Here is a 23,636-nt window from a genome sequence, read left to right as displayed (position 1 = left end):
TACTTAGACCTTGTACAGCAATAAAATTATAGCTATTTATAAAAGGTACAGTCAAGCCTATCTTATAAAAAATGTCTTAAAATATCTCTGAAAGAGAATAAAGTATAATTTTGTATTAAAAATCAAATGACAAAACTTCTCTTTTGTTATCTGTCTTAACCCAGAGCCACAGCAAAAAGTTACTTTCATATTAACCATATTTAAGTACTTTATATATGTTCATTTGTTTCCATCTGCCTTTTAATGCTACAGTTCTTTCCTGAACTTTCTAATATGAAGTAATCCCTCAGAAGCAGTCTGACTGGAATAACTCTTAAGGTATTTATTTCAACAGAAGGCACAGGTCTAGTCCCTCTCTGAGAAATTTGGCTCATATTAAAGTTACTATTTCTCATAACAAGAAGATGTTGTCAAGCACTAAACATTTATTTATTGAATAAATTACTTAAGGTACTCCATAAAGCATGTTAGCCCAGTTAACATATTCCTAACACAGTAAAACAAGTTTACTTTTAGCTTTAATAAAACCAGGAGATAGTTTTCAAAGGTAGACATTTCTCCTACACCCAGCATATAAATATTTGAATTAAAGTAGTCTTAAGAGGCACTTCCTTGTTTACCATGACCTTTAACTTACTATTCATGGTTTATAGAAATACTATTTCTAGTAGTCTGACAACTTCATTTATGGAACATAAAAAGAATTTTATTACTTCTGTCTAATAGATTTCCAAGAAAGAGTTACAACACAATATCAAAACCAAGTACTCTGCCTGAACCTCACCTTACAGTTTTATAAGCTGAATTTTTATTGCTCTGCCCAGAAGATTTACCTAGACTAGTATTTCCAAAACTATGCTTCCAGTGATACTAACAAGTTTCCCCAAAAATAAAAAGAACAGAAAGCTAAAGAGCTTGGGGACAGAGAGTGACTAAGCCAAATAAGCTAAGAAAAAAATGGGTGAAATAATTTTTTAAAAATCTGACACTTCTGGGGTGCCTGGGTGACTCAGTTGGTTGAGCGTCTGACTTTGGCTCAGGTCATGATCTCACGGTTCCTGAGTTAGAGCCACGCATAAGGCTCTCTGCTGTCAGCACAGAGCCCACCTCAGATCCTCTGTCCCCCTCTCTCTCTGCACCTCTCCTGCTCCCATTATCTCTCTCAAAAATAAATAAACATTTTTTAAAAATCTGGACTCTTCATCAAAGCTTCAAATCATTTTATCCACTGTGAATCTCCATGGGGAGAAGAGTTCTAGTCTATAGTATGGACCATTTATCAAACTTATTTGGCTATGGATTCTGTTTCAGAAATGTTTAACTTTACAGATTTTGGTAAATAAATCATCAGAATATCTCTAAAGAAAGGTAGTTTTCTGAATTCCAAAATCAATGAAAAAGAAATTAAAATTCTATTTTAAATACAGCAATGATGGTATTAACAATATAAGATATGTAGCATGAAAGCATTAAAAATGATTATCTGTATGTGACACTGCACTACTGTACTAGAAAAAGCATACAGTTAGTTTAAATTTCCAGAAGGACAAAATCAGTGCAATAGATAAAAAGCCATGTGAACAGGGGCACCTGGGTGGCTCAGTTGGTTGAGTGTGGATTCTTAATTTCAGCCCAGGTCATGATCTCAGAGTTGTGAGATTGAGCCCAGTGCCAGGCTCCACGCTGAGTGTGGAGTCTGTTTAAGATTCCACATTCTTGGGGGGCCTGGGTGGCTCAGTCAGTTAAGCATCCGACTTCGGCTCAGGTCATGATCTCGCGGTTTGTGGGTTCGAGCCCCACGTGGGGTTCTGTGCTGATAGCTCAGAGCCTGGAGCCTGCTTCGGATTCTGTGTCCCCCCCTCTCTCTGCTCCTCCCCTGCTCATACTCTGTTCTCTCTGTCTCTTAAGAAACGTTAAAAAGAAAATTTTTTTTAAGAGTAAAAAAAAAAAAGATTCCCTCTCCCTCTGCCCCTCCCCTGCTCACACATGTCCACGTATCCACTCTTTCTCTCGGAAAAAAAAAAAAAAAAAAAAAAAAAAAGCCATGTGGGCAAAGGAATAGAAACTGTACATGAAGAAATAACTGAAGGTCATTTGTAAGCAACACGTTAAATGTATACTATAGAATATTAAAAAGAAGAAAAAAAGAGTATGTAAGCCCTGTAATCAATAGAAGAGTGAGATTTCAAAATCTGCTTGAGTTATCAAGTAAGTTGAGCAGGAGAGAAAAGTTTGAGGAAGAAACAAACAATGAGACAAAAGGATGCTAAGTAGTTGTGTTAAAAGAGTGGAAGAACACAGATGAGAAGAATGTATGGACCAAGGGAATGAGATAGCTCGTGACAGCCTAGTGAAACACTTCAAGTAAAGTTAAGTTCTTGGGAGTTCATCTGCAGAGTAGCTGTGAGCTCGCAGAGTACCCTAAGGAGAGCAATTGCTTGGTCAAAGGATGAGTCAACATAACAACTGTGGCAATGGCATTTGGAATAGAAAGGTGGATTGTGCTAGAGAAAGAATACTCCCAAGAGAGGCTATAATAGTTTAGGTGAGAGATGACCATATATTAAAATATAAAGACTCAAACTATGAACCAAACCACAAAGGCTATTCAGAAAATACAGCAATTTATTGAATGGATTCTCTGAACATCAAAGATATTGTAACTTTAATTAAATATGAATTACAGGATAAAATACGTATTACTTTACCTCACAGAATGCCCAGAAAGATCCTCTAAAACGCTATCAGTGTCAAGAGTCTGCTCAAAGTCTTTAACAGAAACTTTGCTACTGGTCCCAGATTTCTTTCCTTGATGAGAGCCACGTTCTGAGCCAGAGTGTACTTTCTCCTCATCAAGAAGTGAGTTCTGAACATTTCCAGTGAGTGAATCCAGCCCTGTAAAGCAAATTTCTTATAAAGCTGATTCCCAATGTTAGAAGCTCCTGAGAAGTAACTGATACCTCGATTTCAACAAAGTAATAAAATGTACAGGTCAGAATATTTAAAAACTGGCTTATTTTTAAAAGTTATTTTTCGGGGCGCCTGGGTGGCTCAGTCGGTTGAGCGTCTGACTTCAGCTCAGGTCACGATCTCGCGGTCCGTGAGTTCGAGCCCTGCGTCGGGCTCTGGGCTGATGGCTCAGAGCCTGGAGCCTGCTTCCGATTCTGTGTCTCCCTCTCTCTCTGCCCCTCCCCCGTTCATGTTCTGTCTCTCTCTGTCTCAAAAATAAATAAAAAACGTTAAAAAAATAAAAAAAAATAAAAAAAATAAAAGTTATTTTTCATATATAAAATAAAGTAGTCCATCCTTCTGCTTCCATTTAAGGAGACTGAAGTTTCTTCCATTAATATCCTCCACTTGCTGTTAAAAAACAAATTGTTCTTAAACCGAATGGTAAAAAAAGACAAGCATATTAAGCAAGAATGAAGTACTACCCTATCTCTATGAAAAAGTAACCAAGAATAAGTTTTTCAAGGATAAAACCCGGGAGTGGGAGAAAAATGGTATCAAATGCCACTGAACTACACAACCATTTTGAAGAATTTATGACAAGAACCACAGACCAGATTCATAAAACTGGTCTTATTTTCTAACTCAGAATAATCTTACTTCTAGGAGTATCTTAAATAGATTATTGAAATAAACACAAATTATGCATGATATTCAATGTACAACTTAAAATTTTTTAAATTTCAACCTAAACCTCCAACAACTGCAGAGTTGTCTAAATTACATAGATAATAGTAACTTGAACATTTAAATAACACTTTGTAATTTAAAATGCATTCCACATGTTACTTTATGGCTCTTGTAAACATGTTATGAACTGAATACCATCTGCTCAACTTACTAACGAGGTAACTAGAAATCTGTGAAGCTAAATAACTTGCCGGAGGATACGTGGTCAAAGACCAGAAATAGGACATAAACACAGGCCTCATGACTTTAAGTCCAGTGCATGTGATGTGTGTATCAACAGCAACATGGAGAAGTATTTGTTACATTTAAAAAAGCAGGGAAATGGGGCGCCTGGGTGGCTCAGTCGGTTAACCATCTGACTTTGGCTCCGGTCATGATCTCACAGTTCATGAGTTCGAGCCCTGCATCGGGCCCTGTGCTGACAGATCAGAGAGAGCCTGCTTCTTCAGATTCTGTCTCTCTCTCTTTCTCTCTCCCCCTTCCCCTGCTGCACTCTCTCTCTCTCAAAAATAAATAAACATTAAAAAAAGGGGGAGGGGGAATAAGGGGAAAAATGAGGGGCACTCGGGTGGCTCAGCTGGTTAAGTGTCTTGACTTAGGCTCTGGTCATGATCTCAAGCTTCATGAGTTTGAGCCCCACATCAGGCCCTGTGTTGACAGCTCAGAGCCTGGAGCTTTCTTCAGATTCTGGGTCTCCCTCTCTCTCTGCCCCTACCCTGCTTGTGCGCGCTCTCTCTCTCTCTCTCTCTCTCAAAAATAAACATTAATTAATTAATTAATTACATAAATACATAAATAAACAAATAAAAAGTCAAAACAACCATAGCATATGAAAAGTATTAAGCCCAACAAGCAATCAAAGAAATGCAAACCACCTCAAATAAGATGCCATTTCTTCATTATTAGATTAGCAAATATTTTTAAGCCCCGAGTGTTATTCAGTACATACAGAAAAGGATACTCATTGTTTTCATGGGAGTGCAAACTGATACATCCTTTCTGGAGGACAGCTTAAAAATGCATAAAAATAATTTTTGTTCCCCTTTGACTCCAAAATTTCACCTCATTTGTGGTAATTCATTCTAGGATGCTATGTAAAGATGTGCACCATGAATTAGATATGCTGATCACATTATCACAAGGGGGGGGCTAAAAACACACAAATGATCTAAGGAATTATCAATCAGAATGGACTCTATAATCTAAAACCTATTTATGATCCCTAGGCCAAAAGCAAGCTGCTAATACTGGGTATCTCTAATTTTTCCATAATAAAAATGAATTTCTTTTTTCATTTAAATTTATAAATTTAATTATAATTTAATTCATTCATTATTCTTTATTCATTAATTCTTTATTCTTTGAAAACAAGCACACGATTTAAAAATTGCTCTTGATTTCAACCAACTAGAAACTGTAATATTTGTCCCTACTTTAAAAGATTGCCAAATGAGAGTATATTTATATATTTTAAAGTTAAATTAAGATAAAAATATTTTCTTATGATTATCACTTTAATCTACTGAGGACTTTCAACCATTATTGAGATTATTTTTGTATGAGCAGGCAGACACTCTTTTTCACCACTAGATGGAGCATATACAACAAAAATTACACTGATTTTAGAACTTGGGTACACAGGAGAAACTAAGTTTTACATGATGCAGTATAAAGTACATTATATAGGGTTTGCTTGTTTTTAAAGGCATTGTAAGAGGGGATCGGGGTAAATGAATTCCACAAAACACTACCTATATTTCATCTAGTTATATTTTAGATCATTTTTTAAAACTTACGAGTATTGCTTATACTCATATTTAATATATCATAATATTTTAAGTTGTATAGTATATTATAGTAGAAGGCAAGCTGGATTTGGGAGTCAGAAGTCATTATCCAGGCTTTACCAACAACTGGCTAGTAACCTTAGGTGAGACACTAAGAAAGCAGGAGCGCCTGTGTGGCTCAGTCGGTTATTTGTCCAACTCTTAATTTTGGCTCAGGTCTTGATCTCATGGTCATGAAATCAAGCCCCACATCGGGCTCTGTGGTGTCAGGCTCTGTGCTGGGCATAGAGCCTACTCAAGATACTTTCTCTCTCCCTCTCCTTCTGCCCCTCTCCCGCACAAGCATGCACATGCATGTTCTCTCTCAAATAAATAAAAACAAAAACAAAACAAAACAATTGCAAAATAAAAGAACTGAGCAAGTTCAGCACATCCCAAAATGTGTCCAGCTGAATCCAAATGACCTAACATGTTGCTGGAAGAAATGATTCTGTGAACAAATAAATTTGGAAAATACTTCATACTGATGCCTCAAGACTCATCCTAAAATAAATAGCGCATGTTGGCATATTAAATGTGTTGATAAATCCTGTAGGAAAAAAGCTTACTTCACTCTAAAAGCATTCCCAAATTTATGGAACCATGGAGCTCTTTTATATCAGAACACTTCTGAAGCAGCCTATCTGACTGCATCAGTATTTCATAAAAAAAGACAGACACTGGCAAGTGTTGGTAAAATGATGTCTAATGTTCCCACCAAAAACTTTCAGAACAATCTATAAGAGAGTTATGCTAGCTAATGATTAAGAAATAATTTCTCCTAGTGCTCTCCTATTAGGGGTATAAAGTGGCATTAACTTTCTGAAGGGCTATTTGGCAAAATGTATCCAAATTCCTTTTTTTTTTTAAGCTTATTTATTTTTGGAGAGACAGAGAGAGAGAAAGAGAGAGAGAGAGAGAGTGCAAAAGCAAGCGAAGGGCAGAGAGAGGGAGAGACAGAATCCCAAGCAGGCTCTGCAATGTCAGTGCAAAAGCCCGATGCAGGGCTCAAACTCAGAAACTCTGAGATCATGACCTGAACAGAGATCAAGAGTTGGACACTAAACCAACTGAGCTACCCAGGCGCCGCAAAATATATCCAAGTTCTAAACATGACATACTCCTTGCCCCATTACCTCACTTCTAGGATTTTACCTTACGGGAAAGAACCAGATTAATGCATAAAAATACATTTATAAGGATATTCAATGCAGCAGTGTTCATAATGGAAAACAGAAATAGAGAATAACCTAAATGTCCAGGAACAGGAAATCTGCTAAATAAATTACAACATATTAAAACAATAAAACATTAGATAGTCATTACAAAGGGTGATCCATATTTACTGACAGAAAAAGGTATCTGTAACCCACTGACAGAACAAAACAGCATGTAAAAAAAATGTGATCCCATATATGTAACATCTCCTATTTACATATGCTTACAAATTGTCTGGAAGGAATCTTACTAAAAATCTTAACTTCTTTTACAACTATTCATCCATCTATAATCCTTGATTTTTTATCATTGCAAATGTATTCCTTTTGTATTAAACAAAGGATTTATAATGTTATATATCAAAAGGCATTGTTTTAATGACAAAAAAATATGAAAACTAATTATGTTTTATCACAAAGAAATGCATCTAACTTCTTATGGAATTAAATTATACCTTTAGATCGCTACCACAAAATGACTGGTAAGAGAAAACACTACCATGTAGAATTCCACTTACATTCTTTTTTTCCTTTCTTCCCTTTAGAAGACGCAGATGAGCGAGACGATGCAGCAGACTGGGCCCCTGACGAGCGCTGGGAGGTAATGTCCACAGAGGACAGGTCATAGGCAGATTTTCTGCTACAATGGTCCTCCTGAAGGCCCACACTGCCAGCTGCGATACTGCCAAAGAACAAGCGACAGTGGTTAAAGAATGACTAAAAAACCCTAAAACCACTAAAACTGTAGATATTTTAAAATCTATTAATCACAAGGAGAATATAACCATAATCAAAGATAACCTTCCACCTTCCTGTTTTGGTTTCTTACTACCATAAGTTTAGATTGTTCCCTGTGGCTTAACTTATTACTGAAAAAAATCTAAGGGAGTTATCTACTGAAGTGAAACTAATAAAAATGGATAATTCAGACTCTTAAAAGTAAAAATACAGGGGTGCCTAGGTGGCTCAGTCAGTTGAGCGTCCAACTCTTCGTTTTGGCTTAGGTCATGATCTCATGGTTTGTGGGATCGAGTCTTGCACTGGGTTCCCCACTGACAGCATGGAGCCTGCTTGGAATTCTCTCCCTCTCTTTGTCCTTCCCCCACTCGCATGTGCTCTCTTTCTCTAAGTAAATAAACTTTAAAAGTAATTTAATCTTTTCTTTAGAGTTCAAAATTTAAAACTAGACTTTGCCCACTTTAATTTTAGTAATACTTACTTCCATTAGTCTAACCAGATAGAACTAATTTTCAAAACATCATCCAATAATTTTATATGGATTACAATATGTAATTTGTGAAGAAAATGATATTGAATGTGAGTAATTACAGACTACTTTACATGGTAGCAAGATTTAGGAAGGAAATTCTCCCTGGCAAAGTCTGATTCACTTACTACAGGACTGTGTACAAGTAACATAACCTGGATGCTTCAGTTTCCTCTCTATAGCAGGAATAGTAGCAATAATACTTGCCACATCAGGCTATTGTAAGAATGAGTTAATACAAGCAAAGTCCCCTCAGTCCTCTCAGTGCCTTGTACATTGTGTCTAATAAATATTAACATTATAACTTTATAGTATAGTTTTATACTATATTATATTATATACTATAGTATCTATTGTATCAATTAAGAATTAATTAAATTAATTGATTAATAATACTATATTAACATGATTAATATAATTTTTCAAAGGCTTGCAAGAGTTTAGACGTTCTCCCAATTAGGAAAAAATAAATACTGATTTACTTGGGATCATGGAGTCAAGGATCTAACGGGTCATCCTCAATTCTATCACAGAAAACCATTTCTTAATCCCCTTACATTAGTACACCATGGGATAGTTTCCCAACATCCTCCTCTACCAGGGGTTCGCAGATTGATTTAACAACTTACATTCTGCTTACTATGTGCCAGGCCGTGTTCTAAGTACTTTTTATTTCACTGAATATTCATAACATGCTATGAGGCAGGAACGATTTATTTTCCCTATTTTACAGAGAAGGAAACCGAAGCAGAGAGGGTTAAACAGTATGCCTGAAGACAAACAACTAGTATCAGGAGAGCCAGGATTTCAACCCAGACAGTCTGGATCCAGAGCCCATGCTCTTAATAAGTACTATGCTATGCAGCCTCTACACTGTGTCTTCAAACAAAGGAAAGTAAGAGTCACACCACAGTTCTCATTTGTAAAGTTTTCTCACTCTTTGGATTTTAGTCCATATTGTCAACATTTTCTTACTTAGGTTCAAGAGCTGATTTTCTTTCTGTCAAAGTCCCACTCCCTGGAGAGGAGACAAAGTCATCTTCATATGAAACACTGCTCACAGGGGTCGTGACGGCATTTAAAGGCCGCGAGGCTGAGGTTCCTCTTTCCAACCTGTCTTCAAACCCTGTCAAAAGTAGTAGTTGAAATATGCTTTAAAACAAAAACAAAACCACTACCAGCAAAGCATTCCACAAGATGGGGATTAACAACGTGGATTTAGGGAACGTTTTAGTTTGCTTTTATTAGTGCTTCTTTTCAATTTATCTTTATATCTAACAATACATTTTAAACATTTTATTAATGAAATTTGCCAACATACAAGTAGAGAAAATAGCATAATGAAACCAAGGAATCCATCACGCAGCTTCAAGAATTACTTCCTATTCCCTTCATTTCTCACTCCCCTCCCCAGACTATTTGGAAGCAAATCCTAAGTAAGATATCATTTCAACTCTAAGTATTTCAGTTTAACTATAAAATCTTAATGAAAATCTAAAAGATTTAAGAAAAAACACAATTTTCTTACAAAAAAATGTGGGTATTGTTTAAAAAGCATTTTGAGGGGTGCACGGGGGGCTCAGTCGCTTGAGCATCTGACTTCAACTCAGGTCATGATCTCACAGTTCGTGGGTTCGAGCCCCGTGTCGGGCTCTGTGCTGATAACTCAGAGCCTAGAGCCTGCTTCAGATTCTGTGTCTCCCTCTCTCTCTGTCCCTCCCCAACTCACACTCTGCCCCGCCCCCCCCAATAAATAAAGAAATAAATTTTTTAAAAATTAAAAAATAAAAAGCATTTTGCTTTCATCAAAAATACTTTAAAAATACCCCATATAGAAATAGTGTTAATACAGAAATAAATGTTAAACAAAAAGAGACCAACAGCATGTAATAGGCCTGCACAAGATCATAACAAAGTAGCTAAATACGAATTCTAGAAAAATGCACTGCAATACCCAGTTAAGCCTAAATGAACAGATGAAATCAATTCACTTATCAAATAAGTTGCTCACTGTGTAGAATGGAAATAAAAAACCCACAGATATCAATAGCTGACTTAAGGCTCAGCCTCATTCTCTGAACTGGAAATTCTAAGGTTATGTTAGCATAAAATGAGTAGCATCCACCTACAGTAGAAGAACAGAGAAAGGGATTTGAAGGAATTGAGTCTATCAGGGAGAAGAAAGAAACTTTAGAAGTTAATTGTTTCACAACCCCAATATATAGCTACATTACTGTTCGAAGTCTGAATATTTTTAAAATTAGGTTTAACAAGCAGTAGTAGTTTCCATATTAGAAATGTTACTACAGTTGCCCCTCAGTTCTTGACCACTATATTCCCAATGACTCACCAATCAGTGTATTAGGAAATACAGCTATTTTCTATCTAAATACATACCCATGGTCACAGAAAACCTAGTGTATATTTGATACATACCTATCCCAAACACCACCTATGAAGTAGACCAAAATTTCTACAACTACCTATCAACTATGGTTCATGACAGTAACAACTAAAAAATGAAATTTTAAAGATTAAATTGTAATACTCTAGTGGAAGCTTGCAGATAATTTAGATTAACTTAGACTAATTTAGACAATAAGTCCCCACTATCCTCATAATGAATAATGAAAATTTGTACTTAAGTATTATCTTGTACAGAATTATTAAATGATTTATCTTAACACACAAATAGCACAAGGCTTAGTTATTTTTCTCACCTTTTCCATACAACTGATAGGATTTTGTAAAAATATTAATGACACTATGTGGACTTCCCTTTGCCAATTCTTCCCATGGTCCTTTGCTTTGTGTACCACCTATGTGCCCAAAAAGTGGCAAGAATTTTTCAGCTTCCTTCTGAAATTCTTTGATGGGTTCATAACCATTTCTTTCACCAGCACAAAATTCCTTTTCCTTTAAGATTTCTGCTACCTTCAATGGGGGCTGTCCATCATGGCCTCCCTCTTCTTCAGAGAGACTCCCTTCACTAAGAAGAGGCCCTTCACTAACTGAATCTGTGCTGGAACCAAGAGACAATTTGGCTTTGTCTTGAGAACAAGCTTGCATATCAGAGCTAGAAGAGTCAGTCTGCCTCTTACACAATTGTGTCAGCAGCCCTTCTGGTTTGGGACCGGGGGATCGCATTCTAAACCTTGATATGGCGCTGTGAGGTCTTATCATCTCAGGAAGCTTTTTAAATTCACTAAGGTTGCCTACACCAGGAAGATCGTCATCAAAAGTTGCATGAGATACACAGGTTCCCATCATCTTTTGAATTCGGGCAGAGAAAATATCTTCAGTATCCTCTTTCATAGGTGGACTTGGAGCCTTCGTCCAAGATCCATCCTCTTGGGGTGTTCGCTGTACATCATACTCAGTGCTCCATACTGACCCATAGTTAATGTTAGCCCCAGCTAATTTCTTGGCTTCACTTTCAATCCTGCTGGACAGAGAAGCAGCTGTTGCTTTCAAGGCTTCAATACGATCCAGTTTACTTTTATACTGGCTGGCACTAGGTTTTAACAAGGCATCTGGATGAGCAGCTGGTGAGGTCAGATATGGTTGAGGTGTAAAAGTTAATGGCCCTGAGGCCATATTATGATTCTTCCTGGGTGGTAAAATAGATTCAAAATCCTTATTCAAAATTCCTACATGCTCTAGACTCAAGAGATGGGAGAGTAAATTTCCAGCTGTTCCAGCAAGAGGCTGTGGTTGAGAATTGTGGACTCGTGGGCTCAATCTGTCAGGCTGCATCCAAGTAGGTTCCATCAGGTCCTTTCTAGAAATGAAAGTCACAGTATGTTAGTTAAGACAGTAACTCATGACTAAGCCACCAGTTTTTTTAACTTCTTTTTTTTTTCTCATAAGAGTAACACATACTCACCACCAAAAAAAAAAAAAAGGACAGGCAAAGAGGATAAAAAAGACAGCGATCTCTCATAGCTAAACAATGAGAAATAGGCACTATTAATATTTCATTTAGAATTATATCTTTTCCAAACATTTTTCTATGTGTGTGTTGTGTTCTGGCATTGTTATTTTCATAAAAATGGAACGTCATGCAAACTGCTTTCTTCAACTAAGACATATTTTTTAAACTATTAATTAAAGAGAAGGCTTTATAACCTTTAAAACTCTGTGAACAAAATTCTTTACAACATGGCTCTACTCCTTCCTTTAAAAATAATGTTATATATGGGGCGCCTGGGTGGCTCAGTTAGTTGAGCGTCCGACTTCGGCTCAGGTCATGATCTCACGGCTCGTGAGTTCGAGCCCCACGTCGGGCTCTGTGCTGACAGCTCAGAGCCTGGAGCCTGCTTGGGATTCTGTGTGTGTGTCTCTCTCTCTGCCCCTAACCCACTCACATTCTGTCTTTGTCTCTCTCAAAAATAAATAAAGATTAAAAAAAAAAATTTTTAAATAATGTTATATAAAAGAGAAATGCTTAAGGTTGCTAACTACTAACATAGGCATGAGTCATTATTCTAATCAACAAATATTTAATAAATGTTTATGTTTAACATTGTACATACTGAAGAAATAAGGAGATTATTACGATGTCTTTTTTTTCAAGATTTTATTTTTAAGCAATCTCTACATCATAGGGCTAGAACTCATGACCCCAAGATCAAGAGTCACACTCTCCACCAACTGAGCCAGCCAGGCACCCCTATAATTTCATTCTAAAAAAAAAAAATTAATGAACATCAAACCATGAATACCAATGCAAAACTATGAATACCCATTATGAATATACAATACAGAGAAGGTTGTCCATAAAATAGAGAAACCAAACAAAGATGTCCTAGATGACATTATATAATTCACCTACATTTCCAGACCATGGACATTCTGTATATTTAGAGATATTATAAAAAACAATTAAAGCTCAATGTGAACTATTAAGAAGATGCTTATAAAAAATAACTTGAAGTTTTGTCCTTGGTCTTGTCCATTATTTTTAGATGATGACATAAAGATATTCTTATAAAATTCACAGATGACAGAAAGCTAGGATGCATGGCTAACCCAACAAATCAAATTATGATTCAAAGTTAGCTGGACAGGCTGCAACCAAACTAGTATGGAGAAATGGGAAGCCTTACAAAGTAAATACAAAAGAATTACCTGGAGGAGGGGAAGCAGAGTGAAAAGAGAACTGAAAAGCGTGGAAAGCATGTCACGCAAGGTTTAGTTAGAGGTTGTATAATAGCAATCTTTGGTGTTGAAGGGCTGCTATAAAAAGGGAATGAAGGAAGACTCATGCATAGATTTTATGCCACAAAATATGAAGTGTGAGGTTATTAGGCCTCAAACTAAGCTGGCAGTAATGGGAATACAAAGGAGGTTATAGGGGCACCTGGGTGGCTCAGTCAGTTAAGCATCTGACTCTTGATTTCAGCTCAGGTTATGATCTCACAGTTCATGAGTTTGAGCCCCACATTGGGATCTGTACTGATAGGGAGGAGCCTGCTTGGGATTCCCTCCCTCCCTCTGTCTCTCTCTCTCTCTCAATATAAATGAATAAACTTTAAAAACAAATGAACAACCAAAAAAATGAAGTTATAAACATAAAAGATATTGCTAAGTAAAAATCCAAGATCTTTAAATTCAAGTATTTCAATGCCAATTACGTGCCAGGCACTATGTTGATGATAGAGGCACAGGGGAGACAAAAATGGAAAGACTTAATTCAGTTAAGACTAAATCCTTACTCTTTAGTTTCTAAGATCTAGCAGGGATGAGACACTAATAAATAGCTAAACTACAATCTCATAAGTACTAATATAAAGACATATAAAGTTCAATAGAGTGTGGAGAGAAAAGAATAAACTCTGCTAGCCAAGGGAAGTGACTTTTGAGCTAGATCTTCAAGGTCTTCAGGGTCAAGTACGTAATTTGGAGTTTTCCACGTAGCTAATGAAGAACATGGGGCAAAAAGGGCATGGAAAAGTAATGCCATGCTTCCAAGCATAAAGTAACTGAGATATGGTAAGACTACTAACAGAAATGGTGAACCTAAGAAATGGGTAGAGGGATGGTGGAGGCAAAAGATTACATATCTCATGGTGAAGAAATTTGATATTAAAAAAAAGGAAAGGGGTTCCTGGGTGGCTCAGCTGGTTAGGCATCTAACTCTTGACTTCAGCTCAGGTCACAATCTCACAGTTCGTGGGATCGAGCTCCACGTCAGCTCTGCACTGACAGTACATCCTCTCTTCTCTCTCTGCCCCTCCCCTGCTCGTGCACACTTGCTCTCTCTCAAAATAAATAAACCTTAAAAAAAAAAAAAAAAAAGGAAAGGAACATGTGCAAGCTAACAATAATCGATCTGTTTACATCTGATTTGTTTCTAATACTGGCTAACTTGTTTAGAGTTAGAAGGAAACTCAGGAAAGGTAAAACAGAAGACATGAAGCCAGAAGACTAGGTCTGACAATAATAATGGGGCTGAGATGAACTGAAGAGTACACCTACTGAAGGTATTCAAATTAAAAAAAAAAAAAAAAAACTTTAAAGTTTATTTATGCTTGAAATTTGAAAGGTTATTTACAACTTTAAATAAATCATATGAAACTTATTGGGAGGCAGTGTGTAGAGTGGTTAAAAGCACAGAGTTTCTGGAATCAGACTGAAGTTCAAATCCCTCTCCACCACTAATGTTTTGATCTTGGAGAAAATTAATTAAATTCTAGGCCTCAATTAGCTCTTCCGTAAAATGGGAATAACAATAATGCCCAACTCAAGGAATTACAAGAAGAAATAAGCTAATATATGCAAAGTATGTAGATCAGTGCCTGGAAACTAACAAGTACTCAATAAATGTTAGCTATTCTTATCAGCATTTATATTCTTTGGGGGGGCAATGGGGTGAAAGGACCACGTATACTGACCCAAATTGGGATGTGATTTGATCTTCATTTGTGCATTCTCACAAAAGAGTTCCAAATGCTTCTCTTCTCAAAATGGTTACTTTAAATTATTTAAAACCATATAAACTCAAAATCCCCTCAAATTCCATGCATACTTTTTTTTTTACTTCATTGCAAACAATATATTACAGCAAGAAAAAAAATGTTAAGCAAACAAGCAAAATAGTCCTTGATCAGCAATCCAGCCCTTGTTCACGTGTTCATATGCATATCCAAATACAACTTTTGAAAGGGATGATGGATAAAATGGAATGAGTCATCTAAAGAAATTCTGAATAGTAATGGACACAGATGTGCCTTTTGAAAATTATTCACCACAAATCCTTTAAAATATTAACTTCACTGTGATTCATTCATCCAACAAACGTTTATTGCGTGTTTAGTTCAGAGAAAGCAAGAGTGCTTCCAATCGCAGGATCCCTGCGAGAAACTGACATTTAGGTTGGATATTAAAGGACAGGTAAAAGTGAACAATAGAATCGGGTATGCAGCAAATACAGATGTACCCCATGCTGAAGGATCCACCAGAAGATACTAACCAATTTCTAAATAAACTTCTTGCTCACACAGGAAGGTCAGTCAACAGAATTCACTGAGCTTAGGCCACTATACTAAATTTCATGGAAAGAATCTTAATCATACTTCATTCTCCCCTTTTTACCTTGCAAGAGGCTGTGGAGGTTCTGACAGAGACATGTCACTACTGGAAGATGCACTTAGGGGACGTTCCTGGACTTTGTTTTCTTTGTCAGATTCTCCAGAAGGTTGATACCCTGGTCTGGTCTAGGAGAAAAGGACAGCAAATTCATCTGACCCCCATCCCAAAGATATATTCAGGGAGTACATAAGACTAATATTAATTCACTTCAATTTACAAAGATTCATGAAATGTGAGGGCTTTTCTCTCCTAAAATAAAACCAATCCAAATCCAGTTTGTCTTAAAAAGCAGCCATTACAATTAACAGCAAAATTGCATCTGAAATCCAAGAAGGGCACCTAATACTAACTGTGTAATTTGAAGGAAATAATACTCTTCCTAAACCTCAGTTTTTTCGTCTAGAAATACTAATAGTACTTACCTTCTCAGGGTTGTGAGGATTTAGTGAAGCTTTACCCTATAAACCTTTAACACAGTCTGTGGTAGGTACATGGCACGTACTGAATGTTATTCTTAAAACAAGAGCAATACTCGTAAAATCATCACATACAATAGGATATTCTCTAGGTTCCGCACAGATTACAAAACTAGGCTTTTATGAACATCATCTAACTTTATGCTCAGTAACACCGTGAAAACTAGGCAAGGATGGAACTAACAATGACGAGCTGAACAGAGATCAGGAACACTCACTCTAGGAAATGCTACACTGAGCACTTCTTTCTAATCATATTTATCAAATCACTCTTCACACACAATAAATTTCATGAAAAGATCATCATTATTAAATACCGTCTGGGCGTCTGTCTGAATATTTGAAATGATGGCAACAAAGTGGTGAATAAGGTTTTTCCAATCATGAATTACTTCCCTTTGTATTTCTGACACTACTATTACCTGTGTTTCCTGTGTGACATGTTGGTGAGGCGGCTCTTCAAGCAAGGTCTTTTCTAGTAGCAATTTGGAGTAAGTTTCCTGCAGTCGCCTGGTTACTGATGGCTCAGAAGGAGGCACATTTTTGACTTTAGTAAAGGCTTCTTTCTGTTTCCGATAGAGCTCCTGTAATCGTTTGTTCTTTTGCTCGGTGGCCTCCTTTTGAGCCTTCTTCTCTTCATTTTGCTTCCTCTTCCTTTCCTCCTGCTGTCTAACAATGTACTGCCGTACCTCATCTGTGTCATAGTGGCGCTTTTTGGAAATAACAGGGGGATCTTCATTAGCTGTTATTTTGTCAGGTTTTCTTTTTACTGGGCTGTGACTCCTAGGAGCTTGTACTGGTGTTGATGACTTCGGATTCTGTAACTCTCCTATTTCTTGCCTTGCAGCCTGAACTGTAGAATCCAGCTGTAGGTCATCAAGAATTCCACGAATTTCAAGAGGTAAAAAGTCCTTATTTAAGGCAGTACTGTCCTCCTGTTTATTATCTGGAAGAGATGGAGCTAATTTCTTTGTATTAGTCTCAGACCGAGCTCTACTTCTCGAACGTTCTGAGTTTCGTGGAAGATGTCTATGCGAAACATCCAATCTAGGATCAGATTCTGCTCTTCCAATATGACCCCCTGCAAAATATGAACTGTTAGCAATGTATGAAAATCCTAAATTCATTCCTAAGATTTACTGCAGTAAGGACAAAATTAGGGAATGTTCCTTTATTCTAAACTCAAATTCAAGTATCCGATAAAGTTGTTTAAAGACTATAAGTGAAGGAAAGAAAAACACCTTTTTTAGACGAGAATAATTTCAATCTTTTAAAAAACTAGACTTCCAGTGTGCCTGGGTGGCACAGTCAGTTAAGTGTCCGACTTGTGATTTCAGCTCAGGTCATGACCTCATGGTTCGTGAATTCAAGCCCCAAGTCGGGCTTTGCACTGACAGTGTGGAGCCTGCTTGAGATTCTCTCTCTCTCCCTCTCTCCGCCTCTCCCCTGCTTACTCTTTCTCTCTCAAAAATAAACAAATAAACTTAAAAAAAAAAGACAACAACTATACTTCCTCGGCATTTAAACAACGCATTTTTAATATTTCTAAAATAAAGACAAATCTATTGTTGATGTGAATATTTAAGTATTAATAGAGAATTATTATTTCTCTCCTATGTACATATTTAATATTACTATCTCTCTCCATCCCTAAACCATCAAATCAGGAGTTCAAAACCCAACAATGTTTAGCTGCCACAACTCTCCAATGAATAACAGAAAAAAAATTAAATAGATAGAAAAACAATCATTTTAAAATCTAAATGCTTATTGACATGGCTTGATTTTGAACCAAGAATGCATATGAGTTTATTTATAAGCTAGTGAAAGTAAAGAGGAGTAAATACAAAGTATATATTGATTTCTATATCCCAAATTATAGTTGTGATTGCATTTCTTACTGAATCCATTCCAGAAGCTCAAATTAATTAATGCAAATTTTGTTCCTGAAAAGGAAAGCTGGCCTGTAGTTAACTTATATTTCATTTCCCAAAATTAGTGTTCATGAAACAAGTAACTAGTTATCTCAAAGAGCATTTAAGATACTTCACAAAGAGAAAAGTAATGGACTTGAGGGTCAAACCAAAGAGTTTTAGATTCTAAATCAAATTTTGCCACCCACTGAATATATACACTGAGAAAAAAAATCACTTCTCTCTCAGGGCCTGTTTCCTAATCTGTCAAATAAAAAAAGCCAATATTATGAATGTCTGCCTATGTTTGTGTAGAGAAAGACAAATCGGACTTAGTCTCTTAAGGTCCCTAAAAGTCTAATAAAACCTAATTAAATGATGCTTTTCTATGCAGCTGGCAGCTAAATGTAATTAACATAACAAATAGAATCCTTAATAAAAGTCATCATAACATCTATATATGGAATTATCCACAGACAAGCCCAATAGAACAGTTCTTCTTTTTTGAGCTACATTCACAATTATAAACCAAATTCCGAAAGCATTCTCAAGAGTACTTTCACCTTCTCTACGTACTTATACAAGCAATCTTTAATTGCTTTTCTCAACAATTTTAATTACTGAAACAATTTAATTTAATAATTTAATTACTCACCAGATTTAGTAGTTCTTTCTCTTCCACTTCTGTCACTTGATGCTGTTCTTCGCTCTTTTTGCTCCAATCTGGGTGCAGGCCCCAGAATCTTCTTTACTAATTTTTGTCCATCTCGCCAAGAAGATGTACTTATCAGACGACTGCTACCTAAAAAAATATATACATACACATACCGGGTTGAATTTAAAACTTCAAGTATATCTACTCACCATACAGGTTTTGTAATTAATCTTATGCTGATCTTATGCCAAAGTCAGAGGGTTTACAAGCTAATTTTTAACCCAATGTCCCCAAAATTAATTAGCAGTTTGTTTAAATCTTGATTTATCCACACATCTCAAATAAGTATAAAATGCTATGGACATGGGGCACCTGGGTGGCTCTCCGTCAGTCGAGTATCCGACTTCGGCTCAGGTCATGAGCTCACAGTTTGTGAGTTCGAGCCCCGCGTCAGGCTCTGTGCTGACAGCTCAGAGCCTGGAGCCTGCTTCGGATTCTGTGTCTCCCTCTCTCTCTGCTCCTCCCCTGCTCACACGCTGTCTCTCTCTCAAAATTAAATAAAGATTAAAAAATAATTGAAAAAAAAATGTTTTGGACGTTAAGTACCAAACATTAATGATTCTTGAATCCTCAAGAAGTAGAGCACTGAATTCAACAGTTTGGGCACACAACAAAAAACATATCTTAAGTATAGTAAGTGTTTGGTTTACCAACGGTACCTGGCACATAGTAAAGTGTATGTCTGCTGAATGAACAAATGACTTCAGCTAAGCGTAGGAAAAAAATCCCAAGAAACATGTCACAGTGACCAGTGATTACTGTTAAGGGAATGGTATTATAAGGAATTTCACATTATATTTTATAGATACATAGCAGAACTGTACATTACTTTTCTATGCATAAAACAATGACACTCAAAAAGCAAACATCGCCAACAGTATAAACTGCCCTCATTACAAAAGTTCATGAAAGTATGGTCCAATAAACACAGCTGTTGACTAAGAGAAAAACTCTTCATGTACTACTTTCAGACTGTAAAAAAATTAAAATGAGATCATCATACACCAACACAGGTGGAGTACTGTGTGGCTATTGCAAATTATAATTTCCATAAGAAATAAGAAAAAGTTCTGGTGGTACAATGTTAAGAGAAAAAGACAAAATGTTATGTATGCAATGATTACATCACCTACTATTATGATTTTTAAACTACTGTAAGGAAATAAACAAAACACTAGTACTTTAAGTGAGGGTAGTGGTTTTCTGTTTTCTTCATTTTTCAAGCTTTCTGTAATGCTATTTTATTGCATTTGTAATAAAGGACATCCAATTTAGAGTTCTTTTAAAAAGCCTTCAATTTAAAAGTTTCAATTAAACTGCAGTTTTAATAAAACATCTAGTATTAAGAAACATGAATTATGAATCACTGTTTACTTTTTAAGTGTTTTTGCACCTTGTTATTAACCTTAAGCGATCTAAAGTATTTAAAAGGCTTTAAGTCTACTGTTCAATCTATTTATAAGAAACTATGTTCTTAGGCAAAATGAAAGAACAGGCTTCTCTTGGAGTTCAGCTTCTCTTGATTTCTGAATCAAAAGCAAGCAACCATGAATATACTGGGTAGTTATTTATAAATGTTGGCTTCTGAATATGCTGTGTGGTTATTTCTAAATTCTGGCTTTCTAGAATAGTCTCACTGCAGTCGCTGGTGGTAAAAGGGGACTTTCAGTTATTGATAAACTATTAACACAGCTTTAGCACATTTAATGATTCTCTGTCAGTCACTGCACAGTGCATACATGGGAATTAGTCTACCACAAAACTGGAAAAACACAATCCAAGATCAGTGTTTACAAGTTACAATGGTCCCAGTGCTTCATTTCAAACTATGCCCCTGGCAAGAGTCTTACATAATACCACATAAAAATAACACTTTGACATATTTTTTAATGTAAAAATTAGCTTAGTTTGTGTTCAGATAATTCACGTTCTTATAACATTTTGATTTGTATATAGTCAGGGTCATTCTGACATCTAGAGGTTAACAATGGGTGTCACAAAATCTGTTACTTCACATTCCATAGATTAGTCTATGATCAGAAAAACAAGTGTCTGGTTAAAAACCAGTGCCTCTGGGGCACCTGGGTGGCTCAGTCGCTTGAGCGTCCAACTCTTGATTTCAACTCAAGTCATGATCTCATGGTTCGTGACATCGAGCCCCTTGGGATTCTCTCTCTCTCTCTCTCTCTCTCTCTCTCTCTCTCTCTGCTCCTCCTCCATTTGTACTCTCTCTCTCTCTCTCTCTTAAAATAAATAAATAAACTTAAAATACATATATTAAAAAAAAACACCAGTGCCTCATCACTCCTGCTCCATGTTCCTATAATTCCCTATCATACATTAGTCACATTCTATTATAACTATGTATCTACTATCTACTGTTTTCCTGACCAGATTATAAATTCCAAGAGGGTGGGGGCCATGTGTATCCTGCTTACCACCGTATTGCCTAAGCTTAGTATAGCACAGGGCGTCACATTTATAAAGTGCTCAAAAATATCTGCATAATGAATGAATGAATGATTGATTCTGAATGTCTCCAAACTGAAAGTGACAAATTCTCAACCTCCTCTACTCTCTCAGGCCAAATTACTCACTAACATAAATATGACAGCTAAATAACCATTTTCAATATACCAGAAATAATAATTATTATTAATGGAATCATACCTAACATTTGAGCGCTCACCGTGTGCCAAATACTACATACTGAATGCTTTTAGGTATTAATTATTTTAGTTTTCACAACAACCCTGTGAGAAAAATACTACTGCTTTCCCATTTTACATACGGGGAAACCAAGGGACACTAAAATTAACTTACTCACCAAAAGAACAAAGCTAGGCATAACAGAACAGAACAGGTTATAAATGCAGGCAACCTAGACTAGGCCTGAAGTGTTAATAACTACAAAACTAGGGAATTCTCTTTTTCTCAGTCCTGATCTATTTAGAGTCTGGCCTGACCAGTATTGGCATGGACTGCTATATTTTTCTCATGCAACATTTATTCTCTTTTGAGAGTAAGTGAAGGGATGTAGTGACAGTCATAGGCAATCCCTTTATATATAAAAGTTTACTACATAAAAATCATTGCCTGTAATCTGGTTAATTTCTATTAAAAATAATGATTAAACAATTGGGCTGGGGAGATACGTTTACTATTATGGTGAACATAAGGTTTCATGAGTACATACATATGTGAAAACTCATCAAACTAACATTCTAAATATGTACAGCTTATTCTATATCAACTATACCTCAATAAAACATGTATACAAAATAATGATATATAAAATGTACTGAATTTTTCTATGTGCCAAACAATGAAAACATCTGGTTAACAAGTATTTATTTCCAGTGCACCTGGGTGGCTCAGTCGGTTAGGCATCCAACTCTTGATTTTGGCTCAGGTAATGATCTCACAGTTCGTGAGTTCGAGCCCCATGTCAGGCTCCTACTGACAGTGGAGCCTGCTTGGGATTCTCTCCCTCTCTTTCTGTCCCTCCCCCATGCATGCGCTCTTTCTCTCTTTCTCAAAATAAATAAATTTAAAAAAAAAAAACAAAACACTTATTTCCATATAGAATGCCACTTCAGTATTATGTAATGGGGATGGGCATGATATTGAGAAAACCAACCTGTTTTGCCTTCTGGACTTGATAACTGTGTTACCTTTTGGACTTTTCGCACTGGCTTGACCACTTTTTTCTCTTTACTTTTTTCAGCAGGTTTCTCTTTCATAGAGATATCATCTGAAAAGCAGAAACACTTATAGCAAACATTATAATGATTCCTACCCACCCATTCGTCCTCTTCCCAGTAAGAAAAATCAGCATAAAGCATGATTCAGGTAGGGGGGAAAAAAATCTTCGCTGAGGCTACTTCTGTGACCCATAAGCTACCAATGCCAACTCCTCTTATGGAAAGGTCTAAAGATTACCACTAACTACCCCTACAGTTTGAGTTCTAAGTTTTCATTTTTTGTTTTTCATTTTTGCTTTATTTTGTTGTTGTGTTGTTTTGCTGTTGTTGTTGTTTTCCAGAAAACCCTCGAAAACTTTTCCTCATTTTCACAATTTCACAAACTGGAAGAAGTTACAAAAGTAATACTTTCCAAGCCAGGGTTGGATCATTTACAGAATCTCACAGGTGAGTACTTTCACAGATTCTTATTTCATTTAAAAATTCCTACATATCTGAGATATTCATGAACTTCCAGAATAAAACTTCATAAAATAATATTCCCAAATATTAACCCTTTTATGGTTATGCTAGTGAAATATGTCAAGCCATTTCACATATAAATTATTACTCACTAATTTTTTTAAATTCCAATCTGGGGAAATAGACTAGCTATACACATAAACTTGAAAATCAACCTCAATTACAGATCTGAAGAAATGTAAACTTTAAAACACATATAGAGCTCTGCACTCTGAACAGAGTGGAAGTGTGAGTCAAAGGTCCTAAAGTAGGAACATACCTGAGAAACAGCAAGCAGGCCAGTGTCCGTGAAATGAACACAGAGTAGAGAGAACCACGGTCAGAGACATAACTGAGGGCCAGATTGTGTGGGGCTTTACGAGTCACTGAAAGAGCTTCAGGTTTTACTTAAGAATGAGATCGAGAGGTTTTTGGAAGTTTTAGGGCAAAGGAGTGATATGATCTAAACTAAATCTTAACAAGCTTACTCTAGCAGTTGTGATGATAACGGGCTTACTAGAAGGGCAGAAGCAGGAAGACCAATGAGAGGGCTATTGCAATAATCCACACAAGAGACTGATGGTGGCTTGGACCTAGGTAGTAGTGAAATGTAAACTTTAAAATACATATAGAGCTCTGCTCTTTCTCTGGAGAAAGGTGGTGAGGTGGAGAAAGTGGTTATATTTTAGATATATTTTGAACAACATGAAACATAAGGTCTGAGA

The 23,636-nt window shown here is 36.4% G+C and overlaps 1 protein-coding gene across 3 annotated transcripts in view; it reads right to left on the bottom strand.

Moving 5' to 3' along the window:
- The window catches only part of CEP350 (centrosomal protein 350), a 154,836-nt gene that overhangs the window by 89,609 nt on the left and 41,591 nt on the right, over positions 1-23,636 (bottom strand). For all 3 annotated transcript variants that reach the window (XM_053909161.1, XM_019428143.2, XM_053909162.1), the window contains exons 8-15: positions 22,347-22,460; positions 18,647-18,793; positions 16,501-17,159; positions 15,606-15,727; positions 10,730-11,790; positions 8,985-9,135; positions 7,261-7,424; positions 2,709-2,895 (exon numbers count right to left, since the gene is read on the bottom strand). In XM_053909161.1, coding sequence (XP_053765136.1) covers positions 2,709-2,895; positions 7,261-7,424; positions 8,985-9,135; positions 10,730-11,790; positions 15,606-15,727; positions 16,501-17,159; positions 18,647-18,793; positions 22,347-22,460 — 2,605 coding nt within the window. The remainder of the gene's footprint in view (positions 1-2,708; positions 2,896-7,260; positions 7,425-8,984; positions 9,136-10,729; positions 11,791-15,605; positions 15,728-16,500; positions 17,160-18,646; positions 18,794-22,346; positions 22,461-23,636) is intronic.

This window comes from Panthera pardus, unplaced genomic scaffold, assembly GCF_024362965.1.
Source record: "Panthera pardus isolate Hobbes unplaced genomic scaffold, ASM2436296v1 HiC_scaffold_21, whole genome shotgun sequence".
NCBI classification, from domain to species: domain Eukaryota; kingdom Metazoa; phylum Chordata; class Mammalia; order Carnivora; family Felidae; genus Panthera; species Panthera pardus.
The sequence above is the reverse complement of the archived record's forward strand: the minus strand, read 5'-3'. Positions and strand labels throughout refer to the sequence as shown.